General features: G+C 33.3%; 2 protein-coding genes across 2 annotated transcripts; one reads left to right on the plus strand and one right to left on the minus strand.

Annotated features, from left to right (window-relative positions):
• Positions 1 to 4,276: 4,276 nt before the first annotated feature.
• LOC112785142 (E3 ubiquitin-protein ligase ATL15) lies at positions 4,277 to 5,859 on the plus strand. The gene is made up of 2 exons (XM_025828587.3): positions 4,277 to 4,426; positions 4,838 to 5,859. The coding sequence occupies exons 1-2, from the start codon at positions 4,386 to 4,388 to the stop codon at positions 5,493 to 5,495; spliced, it is 699 nt and encodes a 232-aa protein (XP_025684372.1). The 5' UTR covers positions 4,277 to 4,385; the 3' UTR covers positions 5,496 to 5,859.
• A 1,174-nt stretch (positions 5,860 to 7,033) lies between these two features.
• On the minus strand, positions 7,034 to 12,096 carry LOC112785152 (uncharacterized). Its single transcript, XM_025828598.3, has 8 exons — positions 11,872 to 12,096; positions 10,208 to 11,302; positions 9,745 to 9,863; positions 8,465 to 9,391; positions 8,056 to 8,374; positions 7,741 to 7,906; positions 7,488 to 7,590; positions 7,034 to 7,390 (listed from the first exon to the last, which is right to left on the minus strand). The coding sequence occupies exons 2-8, from the start codon at positions 11,045 to 11,047 to the stop codon at positions 7,273 to 7,275; spliced, it is 2,592 nt and encodes an 863-aa protein (XP_025684383.1). The 5' UTR covers positions 11,048 to 11,302; positions 11,872 to 12,096; the 3' UTR covers positions 7,034 to 7,272.
• Positions 12,097 to 12,519: the final 423 nt, after the last annotated feature.

Raw genomic sequence — 12,519 nt, forward strand, 5'->3', positions numbered from 1 at the left:
GAACATTAAATCTTATACCTCTAACATAGTTTAAATATTTAAGAGCCACTCACGTAAGGACGTTTAAAATATCTTTAAAAAAGGACATTTTTTAATAATTAAAATTCAATCTATATAATCGATTAAATTATGTTATTTTTGTCAAAATTAGACCAAACAAACCAGTTTAACTGAAAAATCGGTAAATCAAATATTAAATTGATATAAATTAATATTTTTTTATAAAAAATGACTATAAACTCTTATTATAAAAAATGACTAAAATCTTTTGATTATATATATTAATTTTAAAAATTCTAAATTTTAATCATATGACTGCATAGAGAGAAGAAAAGAGTTAAGATTTAAAATTATATATATATATATATATATATATATATATATATATATATATATATATATATATATATTTTAAGTCATTTGCTATAACAATGATATTGTAATTATCTTTATAAAAAATATTAATTTAGATCAATTTAAAATTTAGTTTATCAATTTTGTGGTTAAATAAATTTATTTGATTTAATTTTAACAAAAATAATATAATTTAATCGATTATATAAATTAAATTTTAATTATTAAAAAAATAACTTTAAAAAAAGACGTTTTAAATATGTTTATGTGAGTGGCTCTTTAAATATTTTTACCAAATATATACTTTAACATATGTTTTCTTTTTATTGAAAACACTCTCACCAATCTTCCTGCAAAGTTTTCCTAGATGACATTTTATATCACACACACACATATATATATATATATATATATATATATATATGAAAACTGTGTAAATATAACTTAATTTAAAAAAAAAAACTCAAAAATAAGAATTATCAAGTAATTATAGCAACTATCATGACTACACTTAAAACTTCTAATACATATTTTATTGAGGTAAATAGCCCACCACAAAAACACAGAACAAATCCATTTAAAAGAATTCATAATATATACCGGTGGCATTATATGTTTTTCCCATTAACTATATATATTGATATTCCAAAATATAGGAAGTAACATTCGGAGTTGAATTATCAATTATACAATTAGACAAGGGAGCCAAATGAGTGGAAGAATTAGATTACACAAAAATGGTATTGGAAGAGTGAGTTTCATTGTTGTCACATGCATATGTCAATTGTCATTGCCAAATGCCAACTACAACCGCACGGCACTGTCACTCTCTCTTTCAACTTTCAACATTCAAGCAAAAAGCCTCACATAAAGTCTCTTAGCAACTATGTCTAAAAAGGTATCAAATAATTTGTACCAAAAAGCTATAATTCCCCATTTCCCCAATCTACTCATCACTATCTATCCCTTCTCAATCATATGATAACTATATATACATTATTTTATTATATCTTATTGTGTTTTTTTGTTTGTGTTACTTTATAATATTAGTGAAGCTTGCTAGCTATGCTCATTCAAGATCCTTCACCAATGGAAGAATCAAGTGTTATTCATATGCGAGGAGGAGGAGGAGGAGAAGGAGATTCGAAGCGAAAGAAGGTTCTAGAAGAAGAGGTTGTTGTTGTGGAGGAGTTAGAAGATGAAGAAGGGTTCAAAACCCCAATATGGCAATGGAACAAGATTCCTAAAATTGAGAATTGTCCAAATGCCCCAAGAAAGAAAAGGAGAAGATCATCACAACATATGAAAAGATCATCATCATCATCATCATCACAAGAGATTGAGTTCAACTTTGGAGTGATGATAAAGCATGATGATGAGGAGGTAGAGTCTTTTTTCCAATCCATGTTTGAGCTTTCTAGGGTTAACAATAACAAGAGATGTAAAAGTATATGAGATTTTTTTCTTTTTTTTTAATCATTTTTTGGTTAAGAATATATGGATAATCGATCATCTAATTTATTTAGTCATAAATTGATTCTATCTAGTTTTATTTTCTATATATGATCTTATATTTTTCTCAAATTTAAGATAATAACTTTTATGTAGGTAGATGTTAGTTTGTAATTCAATCGATCTTATCATTATTTTTTTATTTAATTATTCTTTGACAGTTTGCAATATATACTTTGTAATGATCGAGTCTAACTATATCAAATTTTGATCTTGCTTTCACTCAACTATATGTATTCCAAAAACCATATCATTAATTAATTAATTAACTTCATCACTTTTATATGATAGTTTCAAAGACTATATCTTCCAAGAATTTAAGCTTCATTATATTATAATTATTATTCCATTCCTCTCAACTTTCGGTTTAGTCATTAATTTATCCCATCTTGTTCAAAAGATACATTGTTGGCACAAGGATGAAAAACAAACAATAAAGTGTACGAACTCAAAATTCAAATACCTAAAAAACTTGTTACCAAGAGTGGTAAATAGAACTTATTACTTTATTAGTTAAATAAATAGTTGAAGAATAAATGACTATTTGTATTAATAAAAGATGAAAACACTGACATATATACCCATACTAGATCGAAACTAAACTTGTATATACGCAAGATGCTTTTCGTGTGACAAAAGTACCCTACATGACAATCTAACCCTCTAAAGATATGATACTTTTGCCACATAGAAGATATCTTGTGTGGGTGCAAATTTAGTTTTTATTTAATATGTGTATATATGTTAGCATTTTTATCTTTCACGGGTATAAATGGTCATTTATTCAATAGTTGGAGGAGAAGATTCTAAGGAATCCTAGCTGGTAAATATTATTGTTGGCACTTATCTAATTGGTGGTGATTAATTAGGGTTATATATTGTTGGGGTGAAAAGAAAACAAGAGTTTTGAAAGCAACAGAAGGAAAATAAGAAGCTAATAAGGGAGTAGCGAGTGAGAGAGAGAGAGAGAGATAGCATGGTCTCCACATGTTTGATATCATAGTGATATGATAGAATAAGAGTCACGTTCAGTTGTAAGTGGTAGCTCTCGTTGCTTTCCCAGGGGACCAAGACATGCATAACTTACAATACCACGAGCACCACGAGAGAGAGAAACATGTTTGGGTCCAATGATGGGCCAGCCCTAAATATTGTTTGGGCTTTATGCCCAGCAATGTTTTTGTGTTCAGCACTTAGTTTGCGTCTCTCTGTCATCATTCATTAATAGAAAAACATTTATGCTATTTATTTAGACAACAATTAATAGAGAAATGCTCAAGTCTGGGTATGAAATTTTTGAAGGGGTTTCTAGAGATTACAAGAATTCAATGTTTGTTCAGTCATGTTTTCAAATCCGAATATACTGATACTGACAGTGCTTATTCTCAAGGTCAGAAACGATAAGGACAAAGAAAGAAACCACATAAAATGAGTTAAGTAATTGAAATAATTAATTAATACATACTGTTAATTAACTTACAATAATTTTATACATATTTATTAGTTAGATTTTCAATGATAATTTATGTTTTTTTCTGATTTATCATTCTCGAAAACTAAAACAATCTGTTTTCCTGCATAGAAACTTTAAAGGAAAGTTTAAGTGCTGGTATAATTTATTAATTTTGGTAAATATTTTTAGTTATTAATCTAATTCTTTTAATTTAATAATTTAATAACATATTTTAAATTTATATTTTTAAATAGATGAAAACTCACGTGCAATCGATTTCACGTGAAGTTGATACTTAAAAATTATTAGATGATTTGACTAATTTTCATTTAATAACTCTCAAATATATCAACTTTATGTGAAGTCGACTTCACTCGAGTTTTCACCAATACAATACTACTGACTAATTGTTAAATATGTAATTAACTTTAACATATGTTTCCACATCTTTTAAAACAAACCTTAACAATGGTATGTGCATGTCTCTCATATATATTTTTTCACTTTTATAATTAAAAATAATTGATAACAAATGAAAATATATATATTGACACACACACAAAAATTGAAGTTATGCAAACAACACTTGGCAACTTGGAAGTCTTAACCTGAACTGTCCATGGCTTGACACTTGACAGTTGAGTAATAAAGAAAAATGTGAAAATTCAGGTGCAGTCGACTTTATGTGAAGTTGATACTTAAAAGTCGTTAGATAATTTGATTGATTTAACTAAATTTTTATCTAACAACTCTGAAATATCAACTTCACGTGAAGCCGACTTCAATTGAATTTTCACCAAACAAAAATGTTTTGATAAGAGTCCAAAAAGAAAAGAAAAGAAAAAATGATAGTATGAAATGATAAATCACAATAAATATTTCATATTCCCTTGTGAATCTGCAACATTCCTGCATCGTCCAGACTCACCGATCAAATTTAATTACATATGGTTGTGGTCTCCACATTCTGTCCTTATCAATCATCTCACTCCCCATCTCAATCATTTCGATACATGATGCATTATTACTCCATTTCTATTTCTACTCTCTCTTCATTTCAATAATAATGCTCCTTCAAAACTTACTAATCTTCCTTATCCTCACAAGGTTAGTACGTATTATAAAATAAAATTCCATGCAAAACATTTAATTCTAGTAGTAATTATTATTTCATCAAAATTTTATATAAATATTGTGTACTAAGTCAGGACCTCAAAATAAGGAGAAACCACAGAAAAGAAGTGAGTCCGTGAATGATGATTCTTAACAATGATGCTTAGAATATTCATCAGTATTAATGGAAACAAATCTACTACTGTTAATTGGTTAATTAGAATATGAGGATGCAACTCCTTAGTGTATATATATTCGGAAAATGAATAACATGATAAACTAAACACTACTTCACAATTTATAGTAACACTCTCTTTCTCTCTCTCTCTCTCTAGATTTTCTTAATATCTTCACATTGTTCTTCGTTTTTGTTTGTTTCTTTGTTTTTCCCGAGAAAATTAACAGAGAAAGATACACATACTTGATGGTGATGATGGAATTCCAGAACCGCAGAGTGCTACTACTCCTCAACAAGGATGTTCCAATATCTTCACCGCCGCCGCCGCCGACAGCGTCGTCAACTCCGGCGATGGCCATGTATGGATCATCGTCATTGCAAGTACCAGCTCGTCCGATGTTCAGTTCAAACATAGCCTACGCCTTCATCATCCTCCTCACCACGCTCTTCTTCCTGGCCTTCATCCTCCTCTTCCTCCGCCAATTCTCGTCCTCCGGGAGCAGAAGCCGTTGCTCGGAGGAAACGACGGAGAAGTGGGCGCTGCCGACAGTTGCGTACAGTAGGGGGAAGAGGAAGGTGAAAGAGCAGGAAGAGGAGTGCGTGATATGTTTGGAAGAGCTTCGCGAGGGTGAAACGGTAAAAATGATACCTCACTGCAAACACGTGTTCCATCCTAACTGCATTGACACGTGGCTCCTCACTCACGTGACATGCCCCGTGTGCAGATGCCCCAAGGTTTGTGAAGAAGAAGAGAATGATGAGGGAGAAACAAGAATAAGAAGAGAGGTAGTTGAAATTCAGTTACAAGAGTCTCAAACTGAAAGAGCGGTGAGTAGTGATGAGAGAAGAGAAGCAACTGGGTTGAGGAGATCACTTAGCTTCTGACTATGAATTTTATTTCCTCACACTCAGCTTCCTCAGACGTGTAAATTAAATGGTGAAAACTCAGGTATAGGCGATATCATATAAAGTTAATAGTTGATAGCAATTAAATCATCTAACTGCTATCCACTTTTCATGAAGTCGACTGTACTTGAGTATTCACCAAATAAATACATAGCGTAGACATGCAACACAAACAAGCCACTCTTTGCATAAACGCTTGAGAACTTGAGAGATAGCTACTTGCGGCTTCACCTGTAAACTGTAATGTAATTTTTTTTTTTCAAAGTTAACTGAAACTTGAACCTGAGATCTCTAAATGTGGATGGAGAAATTATATTATTTGAGCTCTAGTTTGTTGGGTAAACTGTAATGTAATTACATGCTACATAAGTTTAGTTATTTCTTTAATTTTATTTTCTAGTTCGAAGCTAAATAATACTTCTACATATTTGACTAGTTCACACTTCACACACTTACTATTTATAGTTTCATTTTTTTTAAGTAAATTTGTTTGGATATCAATGTGTCAAAATTGAATTTTCAATGTGTACATTTTCATTTTCGTTATATCACATATATGTTACGCCAAAAGAGAAGTTTGTGTATCATTTGAAAAAAAAATTCACATTCAATACAAAATTATATTGATTATAAATTTCTCAAAATTGTTGCTTCGAAAAATTACATTTTCTTTTTATTTAATCATCAGAAGAAATGTTTGAAGAGATATCATGTTTGCCAAGCACAATAAATCTTGATTTGTGCCAATTAACTTCTAACCTAAACCCGGTTTACAATATCAAATTACCCAGTTTTCTGGACTACGCAATCTACATCAATTCAATATAAGTTTTTTCTTTATATTCCTTCCTGGTTGTGTGGTTGTGGTTGCTCGATACAACGAACGAGTTCGATTCATTACGAAAAGACAATGTTGGGCCTAATAAATGCCTAATTATTTAGGTTCCTGTGATCTTATCTTATACCCAAAATCGTGTATATTGGATGTTATTGGGTCAAACTCACAGACCTACACCCAACTGAAAATGATACTCGCAATTAGTTAGTTACCGTGGCTAATAAAATTGTTAAAACTTAAAAGCGATATCAATATTTGGTGTCTCACCAAACTACCAACCTAGCAAAAGTAAAAAAGAACAAATAAAAAATTTTAAAAAGATCTGAACAACATCTCGCGATGTATGATATCTGATCCAACAAAATCTTTCCCGTTGTGACACGCTGTCATTTTGTAAAGCAACTTCTACTCTATCATCAATCAAGGAACACTTGAATATGTTTTAAACCTGCATAACCTAAAAAAAAAAAAAAAAAAAACAGAAAATGCTGGTTTCCAACAAATCAACATTGTAGAGGTTCATAGCAACGTAATTCAGAGCCAAGCTAATTATGACTTAATATTGTATAGTTTACAACCCAGACATGAATCATGACATTTCAGAACACTATAATCACACAAAACACAAAGGGACAGAATCTTCTATCCAGTATATCAATTAAAAGGAGAAAATCGAAAATTCAGAAACAAAACATAATTTTTATTTATATTTATATATCAGAATCATGGCCACCAAAAATTTGCCATCATGTGTTCCATTGGTGCACTCAACATAAATTAAATACAGTAACATGGTATTAAACCAGAAGGAAAAAACTAAAAAATAAAAAAAAAATAGAGTAACTGGAAAACTTCCAGGAGATAAAACTTGTTAGAAACCTGTATTTTGTTAAGAGTGTGGTCTTTATTTATGTCAATCTATAGTATAGAATAAGCACGTATAACCTCCACCACGGGGGCTTGACACATCGGGCACTTCCTTTTACTTTGAAGCAACTCATTGGCACATTTAGAACATGTACACAAGTGCCCACATCTGCAACCAATTCACAACGGTATTGTAATTTGTAAGAGACTATATTATAGTCATGCGCAAACTGGCAAAGTTGCAACCATGGGATAATGAATGGTACCTGTACAACAAAGAATCAATATTGCTTTCACAGCATATACAGCAAAGCCCTTTCCTCACACATTCCCATTTGGATTCATCTGATGACTCGAACTCATTTGTTCCTGAAATAAGATTAAGTTGGTCACGTTAGTGGATAATTGATGATAGATAAGTAACACAATCACGTAAAATATAAAAATAAATTTTAAAAGAAGGCCAAAGATTAGAGGCACTGGAAAAGAAACCTCGAGGTGCAAAATAATAATACAGACCTGATGAACCAGTCGAACGATTTAGGGCAGCAGAAACTTCTTGCCTTATTGAACGCTGCAACTCCAGCTGCATATCCATACAAGCCTCCAGCATTCTTTGCATATTGTTCATCCTTTGCTGCAGCCTAGACATGTCAATTCTCAAGTCATTGACAACCTCCCAATCCTGCCAAAATAATGAAAAAAATATTCAAATAATAAATACAAATAAATTTTTAACACAAACTAATAATAAATCAATTATCATGCCAGTGCCAGTGTGCCACAGACACCTTTAACTTTATTAAAGATGTGAAACCAAAAAAAAAAACGTACAATTCCTCCTAGATGCTGATTATTCATGTCACTCTGTGACTGTGACCAGCTGTCACGGCGAGGGTGCCGGTCCCAAAGAGGCAAAGGAGGAGGAATAGGTAAAGAAGGTAGGTCATGTGGACTATTAACAGTACCCTCCTGACCAACAATCTGATCCCTACTCTGCTGTTCAAGGTCCTGTTCCACAGAGGCAGAAGACGGGGTTGTTTCTTGTAGCTCCCACTCCATCTGATTATGGCCTTGTCTTACAACATATGATTGTATCAACTGGTCAAGACTATCGCGGAAACTGCTACGGAGGAGGTTGGAGACACTTCTCCTGTGGAATAAACAGAAATATTTGATTTTAAATTACATTTTCAAGTATGAAAAGGATAAATGCAAAAACTCTCCACTCATATTTACATACCTATTAAGCAGTTCTCTGAGTTCAACACTATATACATTGTCGTCATCTGGAAAGTAAAATCCATGAATCCTACCGACTGGAGCACTTTCAAGATCAGAAGGAGCCCCCAACCAATTTTCTACAGCCTCTTGGAAGCCACCATCCTCTTGCCAGACTTCAGGACCTTCTTGCAGCCGAGAGTTTTCTCCATCCTCATTTCCAAATTCATTTTCAGGCCACTGCATTGATGTACTGCTGACTTGATTATCATCTACACCTTCCTCGGTGCTATTTCTCCATTCACGGTTACTCTGATTCCAGACACTTCCTTCATTTTCAATATCTTCTTCCAGCTGTTCTCCTACCAGAGAAGCGGATTCATTCCGATTCATATCAACAATATTTTCCTCCATTGGGTGGTTGTGGTTTGATGAGTCATTTACACCATTACTTATATCACCCGATCGAAGTCGATCATTGTATGCCTCACTGAATTCCGGCATAGCACTCTGAAATGGATCTTCAGTTTGCAAACTTTGCTGCACATGATCACTAGCAGTATCCTCAACTGGCATCACACGGTTCACATCAACATTTTGCCCAGTGCTATCTCTTCTTTCAGCGGCCACACTGGATGATAGCTGATTTACTGGTTCAAATTGCACCTGTAACTGAGCTCCTTCTACACGACCAGTAGTGTCTTGTTGATCTGGATTGTCAGACATTGTTTCCTGCAAACAATTCTGGCCTCCCAACATCTCAACTCCATCATTTCTTCTGGTATTAGATTCAGACCGTTCAGAATTCACAGTGGGGACCACATGTGAATTGCTAGCACCAGTTTGTTCAATCGTATTAAATTCAATATCACTGTTAGGTGACATATCAGATACGTTGCCAGTTGCTTGACTGCAACCAGTTTTATCCTTCCTAGAGAAGAATCCTTCCCTGTTCAGAAGACAAATTAAATGTCGTTGGTATAAAAATATACATGAAACCACTAAAATGAATAAAGGGTGGTAAATATCAGCACATGCTCCAATATGATGAGAAAAAGGATCAGTAGCATTAACTTAACTGGTATAACAACACAAGAACAATTACCATTCTACAGGACTAATGGGAAATGGGGCTGGAGAATATTATTTTTCAATATGTAAGCAAGGTCAAAGTATGAAAAAAGTGATTATACTAAAGTTATTATTATTCAAGAAAGAAGAGGGGACAGAGAGCTGAAAGGCTTCAGAGAGAAATAGATATGTAAAAGTTCTCATAAAATTCGTTCATAAAGAAATTAATACCTTAGTTCTGATACAGTTTGTCTTTGCCTCAATAAACCTAGTTCACTTTCAGCGACAGAAGTGGACCTGTTATTATCAACAGATCTATCATTTCTCAAGAACCAGCCTCTAAGCAATGCCTGAAAACATTTTGAAATTTGAAGCATTCATCAATTTGAGTACAAACCTCCAATTTATACTAAATCATAAATTTTGAATTATATTTCCTGGAAGCATTTATAGTATTTCTGCTTTTAATCATTTCCTAGATTTTCCAAATTATTTTATATTTGATATTGTTTCTGAATAAGAACTTTCTGACTCTATTCTCACCTACAAGCACTTCCATCTCAAGTGATGCAAATATTTTACCCAATTCAAATTAACAAAGCTCAAAAGTCGAATTTTCATAGTTAACAACCATATTGTACAGAAAAGTGAAGACATACAATTGAAAAGAAAATATCTGCAGAGCAGAACAAACCTGAATGCGATTACGATGGGGGAAATGAGATACTGCCCGATGGTTCAACAACTCTTGAATTTCTCTTTGCCTTTGCATCTCAGCCTTCTTCAGCATATCAAGCATAACCTGTCGTCCGCATAATTTACGGATTCCCCTACGAAAATGTTCAGTCTGGCCCTCGCCCTGGTTAACAACAAAGCCATCACGAACACGTTCAATTTGTGTACCAATTTCAGCAGATTGCTCTTCCCTGGTTTCCCCAGAAGAAACACCTCTGTGCTGGCTACTCATTTGTACCCACTCCCTTATTATTCTCACCCTTTCCTGCTCAGTTTCACCAAGCCATTCTCCCCTTGAACTGTTATTTCTCCGGGAAATGTTTGATCCATGATCCCCAGCACCACTGCTCATCCATTCCCTAAAAATTTGCCTCACTCTTTCCCTTTCAACTTCTCCCAAATCAGAGGAGTTTTCACAGCTGGAGTTGTTTAAATCCTCATGATCGTAATGGGATTCATTCTGACTTTGTGACTGTGACCATGTTTCAGATTCAGTGTCGCCCAAAACTGCGTCCTCTAGCATTCGATCCTGTCCTCTCTCATGGCTACCTGGAGAATCTGCCTGTGAGAGGTCAGAAATCAACCCATCACTCCTTTGTTCAAGTAGTACTTCACCAGGCCTTCCTTGCACCTGATTCACCGCATGTTCATCTTCAAGCTCTCGCCACATTTGCAAGAGTGCGGATGACCGGGTTCCTCCCCTCCTTCCATCTCCCCGCCTGCTGGATGACTGGGAATGGGAATCCCTCAGGAAAGAAGACTCGAGTACAGATACATTGTGCAGACCAGCAATAGCCATCCCTAAGCTACTTTACTAGCAAGCACTCAAATATCTTCAACCCATCTGATTTAAATGCACCAGAATTTAGAAAATGGCAGCCAAAGCATTGAGAGACAGATCTTTCTTATACTCTCATGGATTCAACCCCCATCCTATATGCCAATGGCATTACTTTCCTCAACACCATCATCATCACTACTAGCCCCATCAAGGAAAGGAATTACAAACTTGGAACTTCCCAATTGAATTAATTACCTCGAGCTACAATTCAGCCTGAACCAAAGAAAATACAGATAGATTAACAAACCATATCAACTTATAAGACATGTTAACTTAAACTTAGAACATAAATTGGATGATTTGAATACGAAAACCAGAAACAATAGGGCACCACGGTTTGTAGACCACGCACATAAAAAGCTAAGCTAAAACTGCCATGACTGAATGTTAACAAAATTCCCAGTTTCATGAACCTTAGATTCGAGTATATCCTCGAGTCTTGGCAAAAACAAGCCATTCAGATCATCAACCTCAACGAGCTGGAATTCTTCATTATAAATCCAGAAAATTAAATTCGAAAGTCCATTTCTCACTGTTTCACCCATAATCATGAACCACACGCAACCACAGATAGGACAAATTTAAAAACCAAAAAAAAAGGAAAAAGCAAATTCAAATCCACATTGCAAATTGCTCAAATATCAGAGAGGGAAACAAATCAGAATCCAGAGGAATCAGTAACTGAAGCGGGGACAAAAAGAAAAAAAAAAGGAAGCAAAGCAATATTAAAATGCGTATTGAATTGAAGTAACGTTGAAGCGCGAGTGTGAATATGAACGTACCTGCGAAGGAGTGGTTTTTTATTTGGAAGTAAAGGGAACGAAACCCTAACTACGATAGAAAGATGGAAGGAAATCTTCTCTGACGCAGAGAGATAGAGAGAGAGAGAATGAGAATAATGACAACAAAAACGAGAAAGAAAGAAAGAAAGGAAAAAAAAATTGGAAGCAGAGTGAGAGAGAGATAAGAAGAAAAAGTGGGAAGAGCGGCGATTTATAAATATAAAAATATATAAATAAATAAAAATAAAAAATATAATATAATAAAGAGATCTTGACACGTCAATTGGAGTGCCCACGCCTTATTGTCATTGGCATAGAAAATGCCGTAACACTAACGGACTAAGAAAATATGTAACTCTATATAAAATAAATTAAATAATATATATTTATACATAATTATATAATATTAATTTAAAAATATATCTGGATCCATAGATGGATAAGAAAATTTCTAGATTCTCGTAGATAAATTAGTTTCTTCTGCTCTATATTAATTAAGGAAAGTTATAGGATATCAATATATTATTTATTAATTTATTATTAATAATAATTAATTATTATATTTTAAAGATATATATAAAGAGATATATTTTAAAAATATATTTATAAAAATATTTTTATTAAATATCATCGTAAAAAATATATTTT

Source organism: Arachis hypogaea, chromosome 3, assembly GCF_003086295.3.
Source record: "Arachis hypogaea cultivar Tifrunner chromosome 3, arahy.Tifrunner.gnm2.J5K5, whole genome shotgun sequence".
Taxonomy (NCBI): Eukaryota; Viridiplantae; Streptophyta; class Magnoliopsida; order Fabales; family Fabaceae; genus Arachis; species Arachis hypogaea.